Genomic DNA, 26,329 nt, shown 5'->3' with positions numbered 1-26,329 from the left:
TGGAATCTTATAATATAGAAGAAGAGTTGGGGAAAATTCCGATATCGGGTGAAGGTGACAGGACCAGATGGTTTACTCCTCAGATAAATCAGAATGCACAGTTTTTGGAGATGTTTTTGGTCTGCTAATGAACCATGGTTAGTAAGGGGAAGGAAAATCTTAACAAAACAGAGTTGGACAAAACAAATTATTTGTCAGAAGGAAACCAGTAGAGGAAAATGTGGAAGACAAGAGTATCTCAGAGCAGAAGAACTAATAATAAGAACTTCACATGTATTCTGTAATAATAATAACAATAATAATTCACATTTGCTATACCATAATTACTGCACGAGGCAGATCTAAGTGGTTTACAAGGAAAAGAAAGAGTTCACTGAACACCAGTGTGTAGATAGGACAGTAGAATATCAATCGTTCAGTATACAAAATGGGATGAGAGCCAGGAGATTGGGGAAATAAATCAAGCACACTCAATAAACTTTTCATAACAGGGGTTTACACATTTTAGTATCATCCACAAACAGTCAAACATAGGAACATAAGAATAGCTTTACTGGATCAGACCAATGGTCCATCAAGCCAAGTAGCCCATTCTCACGGTGGCCAATCCAGGTCCCTAGTACCTGGCCAAAACCCAAAGAGTAGCAACATTCCATGCAAACAGAGGCTTCCTCCATGTCTTTCTCAATAACAGACTATGGACTTTTCCTCCAGGAATTTTTCCAGACTTCTCTTAAAGCCAGCTACACTATCCACTTTTACCACAACCTCTGGCAATGCATTCCAGATCTTAATTCTCTCAATTAAAAAAATCTCCTCCTATTGGTTTTAAAAGTATTTCCCTGTAAATTCATAGAGTGTCCCCTAGTCTTTGTAATTTTTGACAGAGTGAAAAATCGATCCACTTGTACCCATTCTATTCCACTGAAGATTTTGTAGACTTCAATCATATCTCCCCTCAGCCCTCTCTTTTCCAAGCTGAAGAGCCCTAACTGTTTGTCTTTCCTCATACAAGAAGAGTTCCATCCCCTTTACCATCTTGGTTGCTCTTCTTTGAACATTTTCTAGCACCACTATATCTTTCTTGAGATAAAGAGACCAGAATTGTACGCAATACTCCAGATGAGGTTGCATCATGGAGCAATACAGGGGCATTATAACATTCTTAGTCTTGTTAACCATATCTTTTTTAATAATTCCTGGCATCCTATTTGCTTTTTTGGCCGCCGTTGCAAATTGGGCGGAAGATTTCATTGTATTGTCTACGCTAATCCCCAAGGTGGACCCTAGCATTCGGTAACTGTGATTCAGGTTATTCTTCCCAATATGCATCACTTTGCATTTATCAACCCTTGAGGCACTCAACTACGCACCTTTCCTGCCTCTGAGCTATTTCCATTAACCACCACCCTCTGGCATCTGTCCATCAACCAATTTCTAATCCAGTTCACAAATTTAGGTCCTAACTTCAACCCATCAAGTTTATTCCTAAGTGCAAGTAGCTATAAACTGGGCCATATTCAGCAAGTGGTGGTAACAGTGGTGTAGTGAGGGTGAGAGGTGCCCCTCCCACCGCCATGCATGAACCCCTCCTTCCCTTTCCCCATACCTCTAGTTGTTTACCGCTGTGACCAACAACTTCAACGTGTTCCTTGCTACCGCGTCCTCTCCCTCTGACGTCACTTCCCACGTACGGCACCCAGAAGTGACATCAGCGGGAGCCGATGCAGTCACCAGGAGTACGTTGAAGTTCTTACTCACGGCGGTGAACATCTCGAGGAATGTGGGAAGGGAAGGGGGTGGGAGGAGGAGTGGAAAGAGGTGAGGGCGGAGAGGAGGAAGGGTGTCAGTGCCCCCACCGTGATGGCGCCCGGCGCAAACCGCCTTCCCCCACCCCACCCCTTACTATGCCACTGGGCGGTAAGCAGTTTATAAGCTATTACAGACACAATATTCAATGCAACTGGCCATCAGACTATATTCAGAGTGGTGCCAGATTGGCTCAGTGGATAAAATTAGGACAATCTGTTTGCTGTCCCACCTTTATCCAATTACGGAGCGGGTTAGCAAACCGAATATCGTTGTCAACCAGGTAAGTAATGGCTCTGCCCCTAATCTAGCTGGTTTCAGTTTCACAATGGCTGGTTAGAACCGATATTCAGCTACACTACCTAGTCAACTCGGCGGGGTTTAACCAGGCAGGAGCCCCTCCTGTCCCATTAAACGCCTTTGGCAAACTTCTCTACTTACATATACAGAGTCTTGAGTGCTGCTGCTTTTTGCAACCATCTTTTTTTTTTTTTTTTAATCTTTATTCATTTCAAATCTTAAATCAAGTACAATATTGACATTTATCAATTAAGCATTCAAATACACTTGAAATCCTATAATTGATAAAATGGCTGCTGCCGATGTGCCACCGTATTTTTCCCACAACCTCACATATATATTACATTCCATTAGTGTCTTCTATCCCACCAATACCTATCAGTTCTAGGCGGTTTACAACAAGAATTGGCCTGGGCATTAGATTACAAGGTTGATAGATATAGTTTGCGTCGGGATCTGGGAAGAGTCGAAACGGTTTGGTTAGATCATTTGACAAATTTCTTGAATACTATATTTTCAGTTCATTCCTGAATGTTTTGTAGTTGGACGTCGTGGTCAGCAGATTTGAGAGGTGGCAGTCTAGTCTCGCTGCTCTGATGGCTAGTAATCCATCATATATTTTTATCTTTTTTTAAAAATAAAAGTCTCATGTTAAGAACATAAGAACAGCCCCTGCTGGGTCAGACCAGTGGTCCATCGCGCCCAGCATCCGTTCATGCGGCAGCCCCCAGGTCAAAGACCAGTGCCCTAACCGAGACAGCCATACCTGCATTCATTCTGCTTCAGCAGGAACTTGTCCAACCTTCTCTTGAATCCCTGGAGGGTGTTTTCCCTTACAACAGACTCCGGAAGAGCGTTCCAGTTCTCTACCACTCTCTGGATGAAGAAGAACTTCCTTACTTTTGTACGGAATCTATCCCCTTTTAACTTTATAGAGTGCCCTTTCGTTCTTCCTACCTTGGAGAGGGTAAACAATCTGTTTTTATTTACTAAGTTTATTCCCTTCATTATCTTGAATATTTCGATCATGTTCCCTCTCAGTCTTCTCTTTTCAAGGGAGAAGAGGCCCAGTTTCTCTAATCTCTCACTGTACGGCAACTTGTCCAACCCCTTAACCATTTTAGTCGCTCTTCTCTGGACCCTTTTGAGTAGTACCATGTCCTTCTTCGTGTACAGTGACCAGTGCTGGACACAGTATTCCAGGTGAGGGTGTACCATGGCCCGGTACAGCAGCATGATAACCTTCTCCGATCTGTTCGTCGTCCCCTTCTTAATCATTCCTAGCATTCTGTTCGCCCTTTTTGCCACCGCCGCACATTGCGCGGACAGCTTCATCGACTTGTCGACCAGTACTCCCAAGCCTCTTTCCTGGGGGGGGGGGGGGTCTCCCCGGACATCTTGTATTCATGTATGGGATCTTTGATACCGACATGCATTACCTTACACTTATCCACGTTGAACCTCATTTGCCAAGTCGCTGCCCATTTCTCGAGTGTGGTTATGTCGCGTTGCAGATCTTCACAATCCCCCTGCGTCTTCACTACTCTGAATAACTTCGTATCATCTGCAAATTTAATCACCTCACTCATCATACCTATTTCCAGATCGTTTATGAATATGTTGAAGAGCACGGGTCCAAGCACCGAGCCCTGCGGCACCCCACTGGTGACGTTCTTCCAGTCCGAGTATTGTCCATTTACTCCCACTCTCTGTTTCCTATCCGCCAGCCAGTTTTTAATCCACGTGAGCTTTTTAAAAAATACACTGCAAACTGTGAAAGTCCCAGCTCGGAAGTCCATTTTCTTCTCTATCCCACACTGAACTTTGTGTCTGGCAGTGTGTGTTTGTGTTTGTAGGAATGGGTGTGGGCTATAGTCCAAGTTTGTACAGATGTATTTGTTTTTTGATTTAGCAAGTGCTAAAAGCATTTAACATACACTACATGGAGCGAACCAGAATTACAAAATAAAACAATTGTTTGGAAAAGCACCACGAAATGTCATTGTTTCAGTGTCATTTCCAAACGAGAGCTCCCTAATCATATATTGATCCTAACGCAGTGCATCCGTGACATTGCATGCCTTTGTGTGCAGAAGTATTGATTGTAACTCTGCACACAGATCTGTGTACGTGTGTGTCACAGCGGCTCTGTGTGCAGGGATGTGGGTGTCTGCGTGTACAGCTCTGTGGTCTTGTCCTTCCTGTAAGGCACGGTTCTGGGAAGTGTCTTGCAATCCTGCCGAAGAATGTCACAGCAACTAACGACACTTGCGTTCAGAAGGAGCAGTCGCTGTAAACTTTCCAGAGAACTGAAAGGTTTCTGTTCATAGAATCAAGATGCGAGAATAGGCTTCGGGGACACCAGAATGGGGTAGGTACTAGACAGCCAAAAAGTTTATTTCAAAGCTGATACAGAATTTTAAAACATGGATGCTTGTCCAGATGCTTAAACACGCTGATGGCATGCGGAAGTCATCCCAAGAGCCTTTTCCAAATTGAAAATGCTGGCTATGAAATCTTTGTATCATTGGAAGTCCGAGTCCTATATATATGTATCTATGGAGGACCATGGTCCTCTTTTACAAAGGCACGCTAAGCGTTTTAGCGTGGATTTAGCACACGCTAAATCGACACGTACGCTAACCGCTAATGCGTCCATAGGATAACATGCACGCATTAGCGTTTAGTGCACGCTACAAAGCTTAGCACCCCTGTGTAAAAGAGGGGGCATGTCTTTTAATTGATTATTTGGAGCTTCTATACCGCCTCTAATGACTGGGGAGTCAATACTGGGCGGTTTGCATGAGCTTCGGTAAGTGTTACAATACATGAGCTCCAGTAATGGTGTTACAATACATGAGTTAAATATATGTGAATCTTACCTATTTATGCCATCTATATACATATACTATAATTATTGTATCTGTATTGTCATATACGCGTCTTTCCTTGTATTATTTGTGAGTTTGTCCTTTCGTGTTCTAAATGGGGTGGGGGGGCTGCTGTTTCCTCCATGTTGCTACTCCCCCTAAATGTTTCTTTATTTAGGTTATTAATGGGGGATGAAGTCCTATATTTTATCTTTGTTTAGGTGGAGGACTTAAGTCTTTCCGTCATTGCTCAGAATAAAAGCAGTGCTCACAAGGTCAACACTTGGACTGCGTCTCCATCCTTTGGTTGAACTAACACAATACATTTGTAACCAGCTTTCAAGGAATTTGCCCCATTCCTCAGATGTATTGCTGAAAATGTAACTAGAAATTGGTTTTGTCTTGTTTTCTTTGCTGTACTGAATACTTTCAGCCTAGAGGAAAGCTTTTACTACTGGTTGGACACATCTACCTTCCCCCGGGTACTCTTTGATTCCCATAAAAGTGTGATTGATACGTGTGAAACCTTCCTTCAGTAACAAGGAATCTGATTTGCTACATCCTTGTCCCTGATAAAGCCTTGATTTAATTGTTCACAAAAGGGAATTGAGTGATTACATCATTTAACTTAAAATGAAGTCAACAGCATTACTATCATGTTAAATATATTGACCATTAGGATGGAGACAATGGCCTGTGCTCTTGGTTACTGCTACCATTAAATGGTCAGCAGGAGTCGCAATTTTCTGTGTGTGAAAATATATTTATTTATTTATTTCTTCCATTTGTGCGTCACACATACCTATACAAGCTCTTGGCGACATTACAGAGGAAGGGGTTAGAAGAGGGTAAGGAGGACAATGGAGGGCAGGAAGATACAGGAGGAGAAGAGGATACAAGTGATTAGGTGCCAAATAGATGAGTTTTCAGTTTCTTCCGGAATTTGGTGTGGTTAGGTTCAATCCTGGTCATTTCAGTAAGGTCATTCCAAGTTTTTACGCCTAGAAAGTTGAACATGGAGTGGAAAACACGCTTGTATTGTAGATTTTTTTGCAGAAGGTAGATTCTGCGTGGAGTAGACCATGCCTTGGAGAAGAGCTGGATGAGACGACAGTGAAAGTGTATTCCCCAATGACTTTTTAAATTTTTTTCCACAAAGGCTAAGCTGCTGAACAATGACCGTCACTAGTTACCTAACAATAAATCTCAAAATAGCGATCAGAGATCAAAGGTTACAACGCTTAACTCTCTCTATGAATTCCAGGGGTTCTCGAGGAGCAGGACCATGGCATTACTTAAGTCCTGGGATGTGATGCTGGGGACTCTACACCTGCTTCTGCTTCTGAAAGGTAAAGAAAAAAACCTAAAGACCAGGTAGAACCTGTCTGACAGCCTCTATTCCCTCTTCCACCCCATCCCTACTTGCACTCCCATCCAATCACACTGTTTTACAATCTGACACCTTCTAGAATGGCAATGGATGTTCCTAGGGGAATTGACCTGCTTTCCATTCTTCATGCTAAACAGGTAAAATCTATAAGAGCATAAGAAAAGACATCCTGGGTCAGACCAATGGTCCATCAAGCCCAGTAGCCCATTCTCACAGCCTGGGTAAAAAAAAAAAAAAAAAAAAGCATGGAATGAACACAGAGGATCTCTAATCAGAAAATAGTAGATATATATTGAAGGACTAAAGCCAGTGCTGGGCAGACTTGCACGGTCTGTGTTCCCCATATGTGGCCATTTAGTTGAGGATGGGCTGGGATGGTTAAGATGGGCTGGAGTGAGCTTTGACGGAGACTCCAGTACATAGAACCTACTCACACTACCGGGAAGAGCTCCGGGTTTCTGGCCCAGAAATATCTAAGAAAAAGAACAATTTAAATTAAATGATTAATATATAGAGCAAGTATGGTTGGGCAGACTGGATGGACCATCCGGGTCTTTATCTGCTGTCATTTAATATGTTACTATGGGTAAATCAAGTTTTCTCAGGACTAACTTGACATTTTAGACAGGAGAAATTTGATGCCCAGGCCTTCCTTGTAGGGTGGATTTAGTGGACTGAGGGTGGGTAGATTCTATTCACACATTTAAGAGGGAGTTTTGGGTGTGCATTCTTTAAGGCCCACCTTCACGTGGTCAAATATCTGCTGTATTAGGAGCCCAGGACACATCAAGGAAGAGACTTGATGCAGCTGTGCTCAGCAATGTTCATGGATTCCATTACTTTCCACTTGATTTTATCCCTGCAGGTATCCAGTCATGTGCTCATGTATCACTAGAGTCACCCATAATCTCTCTTGGATCTCCGGTCACAGCCACCTGCACCATTATCCAAAACAGCTGCCTTGACTTAGAAGAGGAGATCCGGATCCTATGGAAACTTAATGATGAATATCTTCCAGAGACCCAACAGAAAAACGATACCTGGGGGATCAGATCCAGGGTGACCATTCACAACTTCAACCACACCAGAGGATTGCTCTCGTGCTATGCTGCTGGAAAAGGGATACCTCAGCTGATGGACAGAGTGGAGATTCATGCAGGCTGTAAGTCCATTCCAGGCAGTGTTTATTGAACTTACTCTTCTATATACAGGACAAGCGAACCACCATGGACATTGCCAGAGCGGATAGCGTAGCTGGTTTTAAGAAAGATTTGGACAATTTCCTGGAGGAAAAGTCCATAGTCTGTTATGCTTGCTCTGGATCGGTAGCATGGAATGTTGCTACTCTTTGAGATTCTAGAATCTTGGTACTATCTGGGATTCCGGAATCTTGCCATTCTTTGAGATTCTGTATAGAATGTTGCTGCTCCTTGGGATTCTAGAATCTTGTTACTCTCTGGGATTCTGGAATTTTGCTATTCTTTGAGATTCTGTATGCTACTCCTTGGGTTTTTGCCAGGTACTGGTGACCTGGATTGGCCACTATGAGGATGGGCTACTGGGCTTGATGGACCATTGGTCGGGCCCAGTAAGACTATTCTTATGTTCTTAGAAAAATTCTTAGCTACAGAAATCAGCTTTGAGGATAAGGGACATGAGGGCATCAGAAGTTATCAAACACAGGTGTGATTAGAAGATTGACCTCCTTAATGAATATACTGTATGTCTTTATTCAATTTTAAATATTCTGTTAATCTAGAATTTTGTTCTATGTGTACCTAAAGCTGGTATAAAATATTTTAAATTCTAGATGTCATTATAGACACCTTATTAACATTGGAAGGGGGGACATACCATCCAGACTACTTTTATAATATAGTTTCTTTTACTTAGACCCACCATCAAAGCCCAACAATTTAAGCTGCATCATGAACCTTACAGAGGAGAGCTTAACCTGCATGTGGGATCCAGGACCGGAAACCTACATTGAGACTAATGTTACTCTTAAGAGGTGCAGGTAAGAGTCTATAGGCCTATGGTGCAGGAGCATAAGAAACAGTTCTCAGATTCCATCTTGGTTAAAGACAAGCTATTTTCAAGTTAAAATTTGTTTCCAAACTAATCAGATAAGTAAAAGCACCCTGAGTCTACATATTATCATTGTTGATGCAGGATAAAGGACAGGTTTGGTTATTTATGAAGACGGAGAGAAGGTGTTTGAATGCACTAGCATGTTTGCTTTGGAAAGTGGGAGGGAAAAAAAAAAAGTGTACATGTGTTACAGAACCAGAGACCGAGATGGAGCCGTCCTGGATAAGAAGGCAGACTGCGCCCCACGAAAAGACCAGAATCACTGCACAATCCCCCGAAAACATCTCAACCTGTACCAGAAAGAAGACATTTGGGTGACCGCCCAAAATGCTCTCGGCAAAACGCAGTCCGATAAGCTATGCTTGGCTCCAATGGATGCAGGTTGGGAACTGCGACGTTATGAGTAACTTTCTCTTAATCAGCTGACTAGGAAAATGATGCTTAAGTTAGGTCTAAATGTTGGCTTTATGCTTGTCTTAAACCCAAACTCTATTTCTACAATAAGCACCACAATGGGTGGAACACTGCCAAAGCACCTGATTTCACACCATGTCATAAATAAACATGTAAAAAAAAAAAAAAAAGAGCCCTAAGTTCAAGAAATTACTAAAAACTCAGTTGTTTGTTGACGCCTACATGTAGAGGTTGCATCCCCCCCTTTTACTAAACCGCTATAGCGGTTATTAGTACAAGGTGCCGTGCTGAATTCTCCACGCTGCTCCCAACACTCAGAGTTCCTTTCGCAATTTAGTAAAATAAGGCGTGGGGAGGTTATTATGTAAGCGGTTTGTTACTGCTTGTATGTGGGTTGCAGAAATAATGCTTGTTGTATTTGGACAAGATGGTTAAAAGTCATTTAATTTTATGAATGTTTGCTGTTTGGAAACTGCTTAGAACGTAGGCAGTATATAAATTTTTAAAATAACAAATAAATAATAGGAGTTTACACACTTAAACAGCACTATATCCCTTTGTAAGATGTTATTTTCACATGTATATACCAGTATCTATGCGTGAAAAATGTTTATGGAACTAACCCCAGGAAAAATTACCCACCAAATGTGTAACTTGCACCCCTTCCACCAGATTCTATATATGGCACCCTAAATGGTGCCAGAAAATTTGGCACGCATTGCTGTGGCATAGTTAGACAACCAAATTTGGGAAGCCCTTAGCTCAAAGTGGGTGGACCTCTCTCCTTCCCTCCCTTGCCAGCCCTTCCAGCCTCTCTCCTTCCCTTCCCTTCCTTTCCCACTCCCCAGCCCATGCAGCCTGTCTCTTCTTCTTCAGGGGTTTGCAGCAGGAGGGATTGGGCATCCCTCATGCCGGCCGACTTCGCGGTGGGACGGGTTCCTGCTGCGGCCGTTAAACCGATCAGGACAGGAAGATTCCCTTGCTGCGATTAGTTCAGCAGCTGCGTCTATTTGAAATGTAGGCCAGCATTTTGCTGGCCTACATTTCAGGCGCCTATCGTGGCCCTAGGGCGACGCCTAGGACCGCCTAAGCTTGCCTAAGGCCACTTCCGGGGAAACCATGGTCACGCCTAGCCTTGGGTGAGTTTACATGGCCCTATGCACCTCCCTAGGCTCGCAAAGATGCCTACAATGTAGGCAGCCTGCCTCGGGGTGATTTTTCTTTTTTTTTTTTTAAACGTGCATCCCGATGGGCTGGTTAGACAGCAGTGGGACGCCTACCGCCGCCTACAATCGGGACGCCATTTATAGAATTTGGCCCAAAGTGCTGGAGGGTCCCAGAAGCATAACACTGACACCTCAGCTAAAATATGCCCGGCAGCCATCTAGTGACTGCAGCCAACATCCCCGTGCCAGGCAAAATATGTAGCATCGTTTCAAAGTTAAACTACACATGGGGGACCTGGCCATCAACATCTGAGGCTGCTCCTTCCATCGTGCCACTTTCCTGACCAGAAATATTTTTGCTTCAGTAATATATGCCACCCCGGCCTCCCCTCCTGATTCCGTAAAAATCTTTATTCATGTCTGCCGAATAAAATAATAAGAAAGCTGCAGGTGGCTCTGAAGTCAGCAACCCCGCTGTGGGCTGGCACAAGCTTACAGACACGATTTCCTTCCAGCGCTCCTTAATCTTCTTCAGCTGCAAGTGGAAGGAGGATTTTGTTTAAAATATGAACTGTAACTTATGAGTTACTTCATGGGATGCAGCCAAAGCATTTGGAGGATAAATTAAAGGTGTTTATACCAATTTGAGTCCCGCATTCCCAAGGTAGCTGGCACCTTGAGTTACCAGCTGTTCGAAAAATTCAGTCATAGCAATGAACTGCATTTACTTATAATGTGGAAATGGAATTTCATCCCTCAAGAAATTAGAATGAAAGATTCCCTGTTAACTTCTAGATGGAATCGAAAGCTTCGGCCTCTTTCAAAATACATGTTGAAAGAGGAAAGGATTGTCTGAGGGAGCTGCTTAGGATATGTTGATCCCGATTTTCAATTTATGTTTTTATTAAGATATCCATCTTAGTATCAAGATGTGTCCTTACTAAGCCTGTGTTTTTCATTATGGATAGAATGTAATCATTGTTGAGTAGTTTTGATTTCTAGATAGATGGCATACTATAGAAATACTCTTTAAATCAATCAATAAACAACTAATCTGAGGATGGTACTTTCAGAGTACTTAGAGATTGCCCCAGGCACATTACGTAGATTGTAAGCCCACCGGGACAGACAGGGAAAAATGCTTGAGTAGCTGAATAAATTCATGTACCATATATACTCGAATATAAACCTGAGTATAAACCGATAACAGTTTCCTCCCAAGAAAGGGGGGGGGGGGAGGGGCGGTTGTTAACTCGAGTATAAACCGGGGGAGTTTATATACTGTCTGGCCCTACTCTTCTGTATCTGTATGTTCTCACCTCCCTCCACACCAACAACACTCCTCTTCCCTTCCCTTCCTCCTTCCCCCCTTCCCTGGGGTCCTCCCGACAGTGACACCAGCCAACATTTCCCGCCTCCAACCTCCTCACAGCAACCAACATTTCTTTCTGAACCCCCCTCCCCCGACTCCAATGCCATTGCCACAGTAACCAACATTCTCCCTCCTTCCCAATCATCCGTTAATCAGCTCTTTGCTTACCGGCATTTGCTTCCCCAGCACACTCTGAAAGAGTTATGCACTGACTGGATCAGAGCGGGACCTTGTGTATCTTCGCATGCTCAAAGGCTTGCCAGCTCTCACCCTCTCTGAGAGTCTGGGAGAGGGCAGAAACCGGCAGACCTAAGAGCATGCGTAGATGCTTAAGGCCCTGCTTCGATCCAGTCAGCGCATAACTTTTTCAGCATGTGCCGAGGAAGCAAATGCCGATAAGTGAAGAGCTGATTATAGGATGATCGGGGGGAGGGGAAATATTGGTTGCAGTGGTATTGGAGTTGGAGATTTTTGTAAAGAAATGTTGGTTGCTGCGAGGGGGTTGCAGGCAGGAAATGGCTGCTGTGCTGGTGTCGGCGTTGGGAGACCCCAACAAATGCTGGTAAGTGAAGATCTGATTATTAATGATCAGGGTAGGGGGATGTTGGTTGCTGTGGCGGTGGCATCGAAGTCAGGGGGGGAGGGTTGGAAAAAAAATGTTGGTTGCTGAGAAGGTTGGAGGTAGGAAATGTTGGCTGTTGTGCCATTGGCGTAAGAGTCGGGAGGGAGTGGGGTCTCAAAGAAATGTTGGTTGTTATGAGGGGTTGGAGGCAATGGTGCAGGAGAATAGGGTAGGGTTGAAGAGAAATGCCGGTCATTGGGTGGCCTGAAGAGATGAGGGATTCGAATATAAACCGAGACCCCAATTTTTGGACAAAAAAAATCTCGGTTTACAGTATATTCCCCTATATAATTCTGAGCTCCCCTGGGAGAACGGTATTTTAACATGCTAAAAAAGTGTTTGTTTTTTAATCCACTTTTCTTTTAGTGAAATTGGATGCCCCCACTATTCATACAATCACGTCCAGCCCTTTGGATGCTGGATGTTTGAGTGTGGAGTGCAAGAAGTCCATAGAAGCGCTGTGGATGAATCAGTTGTATGACATGCGCTATAAAAGCGAAGAGGATGCCAAGTGGTCCATGGTAAGGGATTGACCGAGCACATAGGGCCAGCGGTTCTCCACATCTTGTATTATTCACTTCAAGAAACTTTCTGAGCCTTGTAGGAATCTAAAATTTGAAACTGTACTTCAGTGTCATTAGGGAGTCTAGAACCTCAAATCCACAGGTTCCAAACTCGTAGCAGCATCTCCAACAATAGAAGGAAATTTTAAGCTCTGGAACACGTTGCCAGAGGTTGTGGTAAGAGCAGATAGCATAGCTGGTTTTAAGAAAGGTTTGGATAATTTCCTGGTGGAAAAGTCCATAGGCTGTTATTGCTGGATCGGTAGCTTGGAATGTTGCTACTCTTTGGGATTCTAGAACCTTGTTACTCTCTGAGATTCTGGAATCTTGCTATTCTTTGAGATTCTGTATGGAATGTTGCTACTCCTTGGGTTTTGGCCAGGTACTAGGGACCTGGATTGGCCAACGTGAGAACAGGCTACTAGGCTTGATGGACCGTTGGTCTGACCCAGTAAGACTTTTCTTATGTTCTTATTTTCTTATGATTCACTGTCCTGCATCATTCCTTTCAGTTTACGGACTATCCATTTTATTCCAGATTTCTTCCAATCACACTCCAGATGCCGGGAACCACTCTGTGCAGATTACAGATTGTGGCTTTCTCGCTGCCACAGTCTACCACTTCCAAGTGCGCCGCATCAGACAGATTGGTGTGGGTCACTGGAGCGACTGGAGCCTTGTATATAGTTTCCTCACTCCAAATAGAGGTTGGTACAAAATTGGGGAGCTGCAGAAGTACGAAGCTTGTCGGGTTACGGGCAAATATTTTGTAATAACAGGCATAAAACATAAGGGCAGTTCTTTACATTTCCCTGGCAGTCCGTTCTCTCTTGACATACCCTGTTCTCTTCACACTTGGCCATCTCAACCACCACAAGTGTCTCTTCAGCTTCTAGACAGAGGAAAGACTTAGGAATCTCCGTAGAGATTGGGTCTCCCCCTTCTACTTCCAGGTCCTTCCAGTTCATGTGGCTTGGTCACAGTGGGAAATAGGGCACTGGGCTTGATGAACCATTGGTTTGATTCAGCTTGGCATGTCTTCTGTTCTTAAATGCTATGCAAACACACAGCATCAACAAGTTAATTTTTAGAAAAAGGAAAAACAGCCCAGAAAACTGAAGGAAAGGAATTTTAGATTTCACTGTTTTTGCATGGTCGTGATTTCTTTGATTAGACCAGTACGGAAAACATCAAGATGTTTCTGTCCCTGAATTTTCACGACCATGTACAGATATTGATTCTGTCTGAAGAAGGAAGCCTGTGGAGTCTCAGAAATTCATGTATACACTTCTCCCTTCGTATTCGCTGGGATAGGGGATTAACAGACCCGTGAATACAGAAAAAACGCGAATAACTTTTTCATATGCTATTCACTGTTTTCTATTTAAAACCATCGTGAATGTGGTGAAACCGCGAATAACATGGCGGGAGACCTGGCCTGTTCCTGAAGGAGAGGCAAAACACGGTGAAGAAAGTGCCGGGAATCGGCGATTTTCTCTGTAAACGCTTGGAATCGGCAATTTCTCTATGCAAGCTGACGTAATAGGGGGGAATAATCGAAACAGCGCATGCTGAAACCGCGAATACAGAGGGAGAAGTGTCTCTTCATCTCGAGAAAATCCTTATAGTTCTACCATGCAAGGCAGCAAAGACTAGGGATCACTTTCTTTTTATTTTTCTTCTTGATTTTCACTTAGCTTATGATAAAATGGATAAACGTCAGAGTGTCGTTTCGGCGTTATTTTCAGATGAGAGCACCAATATATCCAGCTTTCTCCTACACTTTTCAAAATTAAACACTCAGGATTGGAACTTAGGGAGGGATTCCAGACTCCAGCTTTGTAGGTTTTTATATTTTAATGTTTTAACTGGGGGGGGGGATATTTGTTTAATCTTAATTTGTGGTTTTATTTTTTCTTTTGTTAATGGAGTTCCTCTTCCTGGAGTTTAAAATTGTTAACCGCTCTGCTCTTATAGCGAAAGGCGGTGATTACGTGCTAATGAACCTAAACATGGAGTCCTTTTACTAAGGCGTGTTAGCGATTTTATAGTCTAGCGTTTAGCACACGTTAAAACAGCTAACGCACCTTAGTAAAAGGACCCCCATATTCTAGAAATGGTAGGCACATAACTTAAGTGCAAACGCCATTAAAAAAAATAGTAGCATTTTAAAAAATGTAGGTGCCTCTTGACGCCTAAAAAAAAGGTGCATCGCCTTTGAGCCCACCCTTCCCAAACTATTAATGGCAGCCTTAAAGAAACGACTCCCCCTCCCTTTCTATCTTCTCTTTATTCTAATTCACCATTCTCCATCTTGTTGATTTGTCTATGCAATTTGTTTTATGTTTGTAAATTAATATTTGCATTCCCCATTTTATCATGTAAATCGCCTCGAATCCTGGATAGATGGTCAATCGAATTTTATTAAGCTTGAAACTACAGAGGCACTTTACAACGCCTAACGCCGCTGCAGGCGGGGCTAACGTCGGAAGTGGCTTTTAGGCATCGTAAAGTGCCTCCGTAGCTGTGATTCACATGACAGGTAGGTGCTGAAATGTAGGCCTTGAAAATCCTGGCCTACGTTTCCGGCGCCTACTTCTACAAATGACGCCGGTGCATGATTGACATACGATTGGCGGCTGGTTTTTTTTTTTTTTTTTAGGAGGCCACCGATACTGGCACCATTTGTAGAATCCAACCCTCAGCCTCGTCACAGTTGTAATTCTGGATCTAAGGGGCACCAACGACTCAGCAGCGCTATCACTTCCTATCACTCAGGGGCCCTTTTTCTAAAGCTAGCGTGTGCTAATGGAATTAGCACGCACAAGAAGCCCATTTAATACCTATGGGCTTCTTAGCATTTAGGACCATCTTCTATAAACAATGCCTACTCTAGGCTCCACTAGGCACCATAATTGCAGCCACCAAGCGACGCCTAGGCTCAGGATTTGCAATTGGCTTAATTGGTGTGGTAATTGACCACCCCGGTTTTCAGCCAATCAAAAAAAGAAACCCCATTCATTAAACAATTTAAGAGTTTGGCACCAAACTCTCAGGACACCTAGCGATGGAGGTGCCCTCCCACGCCTAAGGACTCCTAGCAATGCCTATCTCAAACAGTAGGTGTGGTTATAAGTGGAGAATATGTGTTGTTAGTCGTCCGACATAGGCGCCATCAGAATAGGCGCATGAAAAGCGGCACCTTTGTCTAGGCTGCCTAGCGATGCCTAAGTTTGCTTAGGCGCTCCTAGGCATGATTCTATAAATGGCGCCTAGCAGTTGATTGACAACTGCGCCTACATTGTAAGCGCCCCTAGGCACCATTTATAGATCCAGCCCTTAGGGCCTGATTCTGCAAATACGCATCACTATGGTAGGCGGTGGTAGGCATCCTGCCGCTGTCTCTCAGCCAATCGAGATCCACATTTTTTTTTTTTTTAAAGGGGGAAAGGATGCCTACATTGTAGGCACATGTCGTGCATCTTAAGCACACCCAAGGCAGGGCCTTGGGCATACTTAAGCCTCCCTATGCATCTCTATAGGCGCGAGCCAGATGACTTAAATGTAGACCTGCAAAATGCTGGTCTACATTTAACGCGCTTGTTCAGCAATACAGACGCGATTCTCTTTAGGACGCCGATGTGTGATTGACATGAGATCGGTATCCTAAAGATAATCAGGTCCTTAATGCCCACTAATTCAGTTTGCAGGCTTTAGTAAAAGTGAGCTCGCTGACCGCACCTTTCTCCATTGCTATGCCGTAATATCAAGGTTCCTGACCTGCAGTTCTGGGTAACTCAGCATTTCCAGTCTAATCACTGAAACCTCTCACAGTTTTACTACAGAGCAGTCAGAACTGATGACCTGCTTCCGAGAAGGAAACAGAAAAAAGCATTTCCAAATACAACTGATTGCAGTAATTTGTAAAGCACGCCTGATGTCGCAATGCTTTTCTCTACAAAAGGATTTACAGAGCCCAGAGCAGTAGCTGCACTGTTGGGTCACACTCCATAGAAGGATCTAGAGTTGAGTCCCTGGGAAAGAGGCCAAGGATGTTGGTGTGTAGCTCTTATGAAATACAACATTTAGCATTTGAATAATAATACAATCATTTGCATACGAACTGATTATCTTGAAAACTGACCTGCTTGCAGCCCTCGAGAGCCCAGTGATAAAGTACCATCTCGGCATGCTTGATGTTTGCTAACATCAGTTGAGTTATGCAACACATTTCGGAAGAGAGAAAATTAGGGCTTAAAAAAAACCTGTGTCTTATGTTCTAGCACCAGTAGGGAAACTGGATGTTTGGTGGAAGCTGGATCACACAGCACCGGACGAGAAAACAAATGTGCAGCTGATGTGGAAGGTAATATCCCCCCCCCCCCCCCCACCAAAAAGAAAAAAAAAATCCTATTTCAAATACATACAAATGAAAGTGGGTTTCTTATTGGGAAGAAGATCTTATTTGTCCATAGCACACAGGTGTCAAAGTCGGTCCTCGAGGGCCGGAATCCAGTCGGGTTTTCAGGATTTCCCCAATGAATATGCATCAGATCTATGTGCATGCACTGCTTTCAATGCATATTCATTGGGGAAATCCTGAAAACCCGACTGGATTAAGGCCCTCGAGGAGGGACTTTGACACCCCTGCCATAGCACAAATATTTTATTAATGTTATGGCATATGTTCCTGATCTCAAGAAATGTGTCTGGATGGGTTTTAACCGATGAGCTTACAGTGTACCTTAAAATAGATGCCCCCTGCTTTATACAGGATTATGCACATATGTTGCACAATCAGCACTGGCTGGCCAGCTAATTTTTAAAGAACAAGGAATTTCTCTTCTAGACCTGCAAATACATAATACACACCTGCAAGCACCATGAAGAGACTCAGGGAAGCAAAGGTTAAGTGCCTACTCCTTGTGACTTAACTCTCCATTGGTTCAGTTAGATTTAAACTACTACCGTAAAGCAGAAATGGATCAGAACCTCTTCAATGTAACAAACAAATCAAAAATGTACAGGTTCTACAAGCAATTGAATTGAATTGATAATAATCAAGAGGAAAAGACCTCAGAAGCCTGCACCATAAGGAATAATAAATTCCAGCAATGGTTTCTCAGCAGGACAGGTTCTCTATCATTGGTCTTAAAAACCTCTCAAAACCGATTACTAAAGAAATTTGTTTTTTGTTTAACAGTGTATTCAACACCTGCACATTTTAATCGGTATGGAATTAGTAATGTAATGCTCTTATCATTAATTCAGATAAGTGCATTACATTACTAATTCCAGTAATTTAGTAATCGGTTTTGAGAGGTTTTTAAGACCAATGATAGAGAACCTGTCCTGCTGAGAAACCATTGCTGGAATTTATTATTCCTTATGGTGCAGGCTTCTGAGGTCTTTTCCTCTTGATTATTATCAATTCAATTCAATTGCATGTAGAACCTGTACATTTTTGATCAGTTAGATTTAAACCATCATCACCAAAGACAGAGAAAACCAAACTGTACCTAAGTACTCATTTCATCTACAGTACTTCAAATTCCTGCTGACGTCCTTCCAGTCTGCCCTCTCACTTGCCAGACCAGAATACTTTGCCCATTTAACTAACCCTTGCCGTCTCTTGGCCACGCTCAACTCTCTACGCCAAGTGCCCTCACCTCCAACCCCCACCCCCCTTCACTTTCCCCCAGACGATGACAGAGGTCTTCTATGACAAGGTGAACCAGGTCACCTCCCCCTACCCCCTTCCATCTGTCCCTTCTGCCAACCTTCCTTGTCCTGCCACCTTTTCAGACATCACATCTTCTCTCCTCCTCTTATCCGATTCTCTCCCACTGTCATTCTTCCTATTTGCCACATCTTCAACATATCACTCTCCACTGCAATTGTTCCCGATGTCTTCAAATATGCCGTAGTTATACCTCTCCTCCAAAAAAACCCTCACTAGACCCCCACGTGCCCCTTTATCTCCCCATCTCCCTCCTCCCCTTCTTATCCAAGCTACTTGAACGCGCTGTTCACCGCCGCCGACTTCCTTTCATCTCAAGCTATTCTTGACCCACTTCAATCAGGCTTTCGCCCACTGCCCTCGCTAAAGTCTCCAATGATCTGTTCCTGGCTAGATCCAAAGGCCTAGTTACTCCATCCTCATCCTATCTACTGCTTTTGATACCGTTGATCATCACCTACTCCTTGACACGCTGTCCTCACTGGGACTCCAGGGTTCTGGTCCCTCCTGGCTTTCTTCCTATCTCCTCCACTGCACTTTCAATGTATTTATTTATTTCTTCATTTTTACAGCCCGTCCTCCCAAGAGCCAAGAATGGGTTACAATACAATAAAATAAAAGTAAAAATTAGGTACTTGGAAATTCCCTAACTGTCCCGAAGGCTCACAATCTTGCTAAAGTACCTGAGAAAACAGATTATTAAATAATAAAGATATATTGTTAATACAGGGGGGGGTTTTTCTTGACCCAAATGCATGGAATTCATTTATGTTATGTTTTATATCATATCTTATACCACCTACACCATATTACAGACCTCAGTGGTTTACATTCCAAGTTATATTAAATATCTAAGAAAAATCGATTCCCAAAGAGAGATGAAGAAAAAAAAAGAAAAAAGAAGTGTACTGTAGATAAAGACAAAGAAACTCCATCAAGGTACAACTAAGAAACAGCAAACAAAAGAAAGAACAAAAATTAGGCCGTATAATAAAGCAAAGCAAATCCCATTCAGTCTCCATCACCTCCCGAATAGCACCAGAACTGGCGCCAGCCATCCAGGAAGCGGCGCAGGGCCAGGCTGGAGCACGAAAAGCTCGCTCCTGCCCTGCGCCGCTGGCTGCAAGATTGGAGGAGGCAGTCGTCTAGCGAGGGAGAGACGGGAGCGAAAAATACAGTAGATGCTTTTAGTAACACCGCACCTAATAACATGTGGCGGCTTATAGAATGGGGCGGCCTATAATGTGGGGCGGCTTATCGTTGGGGAAATACGGTAACCAACAGGCTCCATATTATTTTAGGGGCAGCTGGGTCAGTCCCAGTTTACTCCTCTACACATGTGGACTCATAAGTCTAGCGCTCCTTTTACTAAGCCGCGTTGGGGCATTTATGCGCGGAATAGCGCATGCTAAATTGCCACGGGCGCTAGATGCTAACGCCAGCATTGAGCTGGCGTTAGTTCTAGCCACATAGCGCGGGTTTAGCGTGCGCTAAAATGCTGCGTGCGCTAAAAACGCTAACGCAGCTTAGTAAAAGGAGCCCCCTAGTCTATTAAGACATTGGGACAGGAAATTCGTAGATGCAGTAAGACCAAGACTAGATTAATCTGTCCCTGATCACATATAGCTACGATAATGCCAATGTAATGATTATCAGAAAAAAAAAAAGAAAAAACAACTGACCACATTCCCTAAAGAATATTTCTCCACAACTTTTATCTGTGAAAATTTAGATGGGAAAGGAATGATAAGCATCAGCACCACCTTGTGCATATTTGATGAACTGCAAGTCTTCAGTAGAAGCAGTAAGCTGTAATGTGGTCAAAAGTGGCCTCTTTTGCGGTATCACTCAGAATTTCACCTGTGATGTAACAGTTGAAGAATGCGTATCTCTTGTTTTCACTTAAATGAAAGCTTTTTAATGCTAGTGGTTCTGCTTCATTCCGTGCAGCCCATGAGGAAGAAGGACACCAACGGAGAAATCCTGGGATACCTGGTTTTTCTCTTCAGTGACGAAGAAGAGGATGAAGTCATGGTTTTATGTAATACAACAAAGCTAGTCTGTGCTGCTCCGATGCCACGTGGAGCTACTAAAGTTTACATCAAGGCTTACAACACAGCAGGAGAATCCCCAGCAACGGAAGTGGTCCCCTTCGACATTCAAGGTTTGCCATGCTAAATACTGTCCAGAGAAGTTTCTAGAGATGGACAGGATGCTCAGCAGAAGGGCTTTGAATGATATTTCAAGCAATTGGGCACTCAGTCAGTGATGCTGTGACATTCTGGGGAAGCAGATACTGTGAGGAACGAGAGGACTGCAGTAGATTCAGATTATGTATTTCATATATACACCACTTAGGACCATCTTTGGATTAGATATAATAAGGAGTAGAGTAGTCTAGAAAAATCAGCTCCAGGAGCAATGACAGACCTGGGAAACTCCTTTTCTCAGTTTAATGAAGTCTTTATACATGGTGAATTGGTCTGAGAGGCCTCAAAAGATCATATGTTTTCTTGGTATGTTATGAGGGATCACAGCCTTCTATACCTCCATCCCCTCTAGGATCAATGGTAAATTTTCAACACGGGGAACTGTTGGTTACTTCTAAGAAGGCTCAGTGGACCACTGGTCTGACTCAGTATGGCATGTCTAACATTCTTAACTTATATGCCCCCCCCCCACACACACACACACACACACCTTTTAGAAAACCGTAGTGTGTTGTTTTTTTTGGGGGGGGTTTAATTCTTTATTCATTTTCAAATTTACAATAAGTGTAACAATATATCCAAATAAATATAACACTTAATAATCATCAGTGGTACAAATAATATGCTCTTATCTCCCACCCTTTCTTATCATATAATCAATACCTTATACAATATGTAACAATAAATTTACCCTCCCCTCCTCCCCCCCTCACAATCAAACTTGTAAATTTAAGGGGAAAAATAAAAAAATAAAATGTCATCTAATTGGTACAATAGTAGTGTGGTTTTTAGCGCTGGCCGTAGCAGTAACAGCTCTGATGCTCATAGAATTACTATAAGCATCGGATCTGTTACTGCCATTTTTAATACCGGCCATGGTGGTATCAGCTCAAATGCTCCTAGAATTCCTATGGAGCATCGGAGCTGTTACCGCTGGGGCTGATGCTAAAAACTGCGTTAACTGTTATGCAAAAGGGCAGGGGAGGGAGTGTTTAGGCAGTCTGAAAGAACTTAAATTTAAGATCCTAACAGCTGGTGTCCTAATTTAGGCTTGCAATATTTTTTCCAATATTTAGGATCTTAAATGAAGTGGCTAATGCTGAAAATCAGCGAGAAACCCCCTCTAGCTGCCTACTTCTTAGACGTCTAGTGAAAAGAAAATCCTACATTTAGGGGCTCAGCCGGGACTGATTTGAGTGCCAAGCTCCTAAATTCTTTGGAAACCGGGCCTTGTATTTTCTCTTGTAGGTCTGCCACTGTCAAGCATCCGTGCCTTTCCCAAGGACGATCACAGCTTGTGTGTGGAGTGGGAAGCCCCTAAAGGGTCTGTGATACGATACGTTCTCGAGTGGTACAGGGTCTCTGAGCAAGCAGGCTACAGCAGCAGCTGGAAAACAGAAGTCGGAACAGTTACCAGCTCCCTCCTCCAAGGTGATTCCTTCAGAAAGACTCTTGTGATACTGGCTTGTCTTGATCTACGGCACAATCCCAGAAGTGCGCTAGTTAAACTATGTACACATCATCACCGAGTAGGTTGGTTAGTGGAGGTTGGGGAGGGGCAGGGGGGGCAGTCCGCCCCAGATGCCATCTTGGTGAGGGCGCAGACACCCATCCTCCTCCCCGCCCCACACTGCCGGCCGTGCACGTCACTTCCCTTCCCCCATACCTCTGTAACGTTCCTGCCGCGAGCAGCAACCCCCAACCTGCTATGACGCCAGTATTGGCTCTTCCTCTGATGTCACTTCCTGACCTAGGAAGTGACATTAGAGGAAGAGCCGACGTTGGCACGACAGCAGCTGCTCACGCCAGGAATGTTACAGAGGTATGGGGGAAGGGAAGGGAAGCGGCACACGCACAGCAGTGGGGGCAAGGAAAGAGCATGTGGAAGAGGGGCACCATTGCCCTGGGCGCCTCTCATCCTCGCTACACTACGGGGGAGGGGGGCTCCATTAGGGACTGTTTACATGATTTTGTAAGTGTTATTATGCTGGGTTGATTGACACATGTTATTTTATCTTTGGGGGAAATGAGGCCAAATATAAAGCTAAGAACAGAATAAAACAGGGCCCTTTCACTGTTTAACACCAACCGCAGGTTTACGCAAAGCGTTAATCAGTTTGAATAACGTGTCTGCCATAGGGATATGCGGTAAAAAAAATAGTTGAATTGCTTTTATTTCATGTGGGCGGGTTTTGTTTTAATGCGCACAAAATCTGTAGTTTACGCAATTTAATTTTAGGGACTCGTTTTGCTACTTTGTGATAAATGCGCCGACTGTTCAGGCTGGTCCCCAACATTTACCCCTCAGAAAAGTTCTTTAATAAGAACATAAGAATTACCACTGCTGGGTCAGGCCAGTGGTCCATCGCGCCCAGCAGTCCGCTCACACGGCGGCCCTTAGGTCAAAGACCAGTGCCCTGAGACTAGCCTTACCTGCGTACAATCCGGTTCAGCAGGAACTTGTCTAATTTTGTCTTGAATCCCTGAAGGGTGTTTTCCCCTATAACAGCCTCCGGAAGAGCATTCCAGTTTTCCACCACTTTCTGGGTGAAGAAGAACTTCCTTACGTTTGTACGGAATCTATCCCCTTTCAACTTTAGAGAGTGCCCTCTCGTTCTCCCTACCTTGGAGAGGGTGAACAACCTGTCCTTATCTACTAAGTCTATTCCCTTCAGTACCTTGAATGTTTCGATCATATCCCCTCTCAGTCTCCTCTTTTCAAGGGAGAAGAGGCCCAGTTTCTCTAATCTTTCGCTGTACAGCAGCTCCTCCAACCCCTTAACCATCTTAGTTGCTCTTCTCTGGACCCTTTCGAGTAGTACCGTGTCCTTCTTCATGTACGGCTACCAGTGCTCCAGGTAATGCATTTGAGGTAAATCCACAGTTAGTACAGGAGCACATGGGGTGAATTCTGTAAGGAGCTGCCTAGTTTTAGGTGGAAGAAGACACGTAAATGGCGATATTGATATTCTAGTTACAGCAGGCTCTCTGTTAACCGGAACTCAATTAACCAGAACTCTCAAGCAACCAGAAACTACATTTATCTGGAATCTATCTAAACCAAACCTTAGGCTTAAATACCGCATTATAAAGACAGAGCTCGGCACGGTTTACAGAAAATTTAAAAAGAATACAATAGGGATAATCTAGAGCAGTGGTCTCAAACTCAAAGCCTTTGCAGGCCCACATTTTGGATATGTCGGTACTTGGAGGGCCTCAGAAAAAAACAGGTGGAGGGGCATAATCGAAAGGGACGTCTAAGTTCATTTACGTCCATTTTGCAAGTCGTCCAAAGTCAAAAAGTGCCTAAGTCCCATTTTCGAAAGAGACGTCCAACTTCTTTTGACTTTTGAAAATCGTCCAAATTATACGTCCTGCAGATCTGATCTAAAACGTCTATCTTTTTAGTCCATTTTCGTCCAAATGTCCGTCCAAGTCAAAAACGTCTAGAACAAGCTCTGTTGGACGTGGGAGGGGCCTGCAAAGTGAGTGACAGAACACCCAGACAGGGCACCTAAATAGTGGGGTACCTTACAGGGCACTGCTGTGAACTTCACAAACAGGGTGCCATGGCTTCCCCTCACTACAGCTCCCTTATAGGTGACAGTGAGCCCCCCAAACCACCTCCAGAATCCCCTAGACCCACATATCTACCATCCCTATAGCCCTTATGGATGCAGGAGCCAATTATATGCCAGTACAAAAGGGTTTCGGGGGTGTATAGGGGAGTGCACATGTGTCAATATCAATACAGTGATTACAGGGGCTTATGGGCATGGGTCCATCTCTCTATGGGTCCCAAACCCACCCCCAAGATGACTTAAGCTGGCTCTGGGCTGGACGACTAGGCTTTCCTATGCTAAGCAGCCAGGTGATGATGGTCTGGAGGCTGAAATTTGAAGTTATGATTAAAATTTTTATTGGGGTGGGGGGTGTTGGTGATAACTGGGGTAGTGTGTGGGGGTCTATGTTATGTGTATTCAGTGATTATCTGGTGAGTTTAGGTGGGTTTTAGTGACTTAGACCATGTTTTAGATGGTCTAAGTCAAAACGTCCAAGTTTCCTCTAGGCTCTGTTGTTTAACCTTCGATTATACATGCTGTACGACTAAGTCTAAGCCGGCCCACATCCCTCCCTCGACACGCCTCCCGAAACGCCCCGTTTAGCTTTGGACATTGAGCGGCCTAAGTTGTTTAGAAATACGTCCAAAACCCGGTTTGATTATTGGCACTTGGATGTTTTAGAGAAATGTTCGTCCAAGTGCCGACTTAGGCCGGTTTTTGGACGTTTTTCTCTTTCAATTATGAGCCCCTTAATGTCTTATTAAAGAAATGACAATTTTGCACTTTTTATAGTTTATAAATCTTTCCTTTTGACTAAGTCTTAATAATATTGTCATTTATAGCTAAAGAGGCACACGATCAAGAAACTGTTTTATTTTACTTTTGTGATTATGATAAACCTACCGAGGGCCTCAAAATAGTACCTCAAGTTTGAGACCACTGATATAGAGGGAAGCGAAGATCACAATTTTGAAAACAGCCGGTTAACTGAGAGTCTACTGTATTTCTGCTTGTTAGTGTCCAATGATCGTGGACTTTGCCAGTAGACGTGTGCACAGGCAGAGTGCACATGTGCATGAATAAATTATAAAACACTATTATGTTGTATGTTCATGTGTACACCTAGGCGTGTGCATTTGTACCAGCTCTAGGCCTGGTGTAAGTGGTCGCGCTTGTATGTATATGAATTCTCTGCCAGCAGGCACTGACTTTTCTTTAGGTTTCAAATGCATGCCATGCCCAGAGCCTGTGGTAGGTGCCCTGGTATAGAATCACCTTCCTAATGTCTCCTCTTTAGGAGGTGGTAAGGGCACCCATGCCAACTGCATGAGTGACAGAATGTGGTAGGGTACGTTAACCCAGGCCACTCATTTCCCACCCCACAAGGAGGCATTTATTTCTCAACTCAGTCTTGGAGTCCCCCCTTGCCAGTCAGGCTTTCAGGATATCCGCAATGAATATGCATTAAAGAAATTTCCATATATGGGAGGTAGTGTATGCAAATCAAGTTTATGCATATTCATTGTGGATATCCTGAAAGCCTGACACTCCAGGACTAGAGTTGCCTATCCCTGCTTTAACTGCTTAGTGCTCTTGTCTAAACAACCCCCTCAGTGTTCAGCAATTCTTTTAGTTCACACTAGAGAATGACACAGGGACAAACTTTTCCCCGTCCCTGCGGGAACTCATTTTCCTGTCCCTTCCCCGTGAATTTTTTACCTATGTCCACCCCATTCCTGCAAGCTCCGTCCTCATCTGCACAAGCCTCAAATACTTTCAAATCATATGTGTCCGAGGCTTGTGCAGTTAAGGCAGAGCTTACTGGAATGGGACAGGGACAGTGACAAAACTCATGGAGTCTGGGAAACTGAGTTCCTGCGGGGACAGGAACAATTTTGTCTCCGTATCATTCTCTAAACTGCACCACTCTAGAAATCAAAATGTAGTAAAAGTGATCCAAGTATAGGACAATCAAGCCATTGTGACATCACTGATGAGGTTGGCTCTTATTGGTAGAATGAGGCATTATGATGTCACAATACCAGCTCTGGTTACCAGAGGCTGAAACTCTTCACACTATTTATTTATTCAATTTTCTATACTGTTCTCCCAAGTAGAGAATGACACAGGGACAAATTTTTCCCCATCCCCATGGGAACTCATTTTCCCATCCCGTTCCCGCAAGTTCTTTTCCTGTCCCTGCCCCATTCCTGCAAGTT

General features: G+C 43.7%; 1 protein-coding gene across 5 annotated transcripts in view; it reads left to right on the top strand.

The window, feature by feature from the left end:
• Window positions 1-26,329, top strand: part of CSF3R (colony stimulating factor 3 receptor) — a 126,498-nt gene that overhangs the window by 86,341 nt on the left and 13,828 nt on the right. For 3 of the 5 annotated variants that reach the window (XM_033955292.1, XM_033955291.1, XM_033955293.1), the window contains exons 2-10: window positions 6,244-6,328; window positions 7,235-7,531; window positions 8,263-8,386; window positions 8,654-8,841; window positions 12,401-12,555; window positions 13,136-13,304; window positions 16,881-16,963; window positions 20,288-20,501; window positions 21,796-21,978. In XM_033955292.1, coding sequence (XP_033811183.1) covers window positions 6,265-6,328; window positions 7,235-7,531; window positions 8,263-8,386; window positions 8,654-8,841; window positions 12,401-12,555; window positions 13,136-13,304; window positions 16,881-16,963; window positions 20,288-20,501; window positions 21,796-21,978 — 1,477 coding nt within the window. In that variant the 5' untranslated portion in view covers window positions 6,244-6,264. Of the gene's footprint in view, window positions 1-4,384; window positions 4,481-6,243; window positions 6,329-7,234; window positions 7,532-8,262; window positions 8,387-8,653; window positions 8,842-12,400; window positions 12,556-13,135; window positions 13,305-16,880; window positions 16,964-20,287; window positions 20,502-21,795; window positions 21,979-26,329 lie in introns of those variants that run through there. The other 2 variants (XM_033955290.1, XM_033955294.1) reach the window with 2 other exon arrangements.

Source organism: Geotrypetes seraphini, chromosome 8 (assembly GCF_902459505.1).
Source record: "Geotrypetes seraphini chromosome 8, aGeoSer1.1, whole genome shotgun sequence".
Lineage (NCBI taxonomy): Eukaryota > Metazoa > Chordata > Amphibia > Gymnophiona > Dermophiidae > Geotrypetes > Geotrypetes seraphini.
This window is presented reverse-complemented; position numbering and strand designations above follow the sequence as displayed.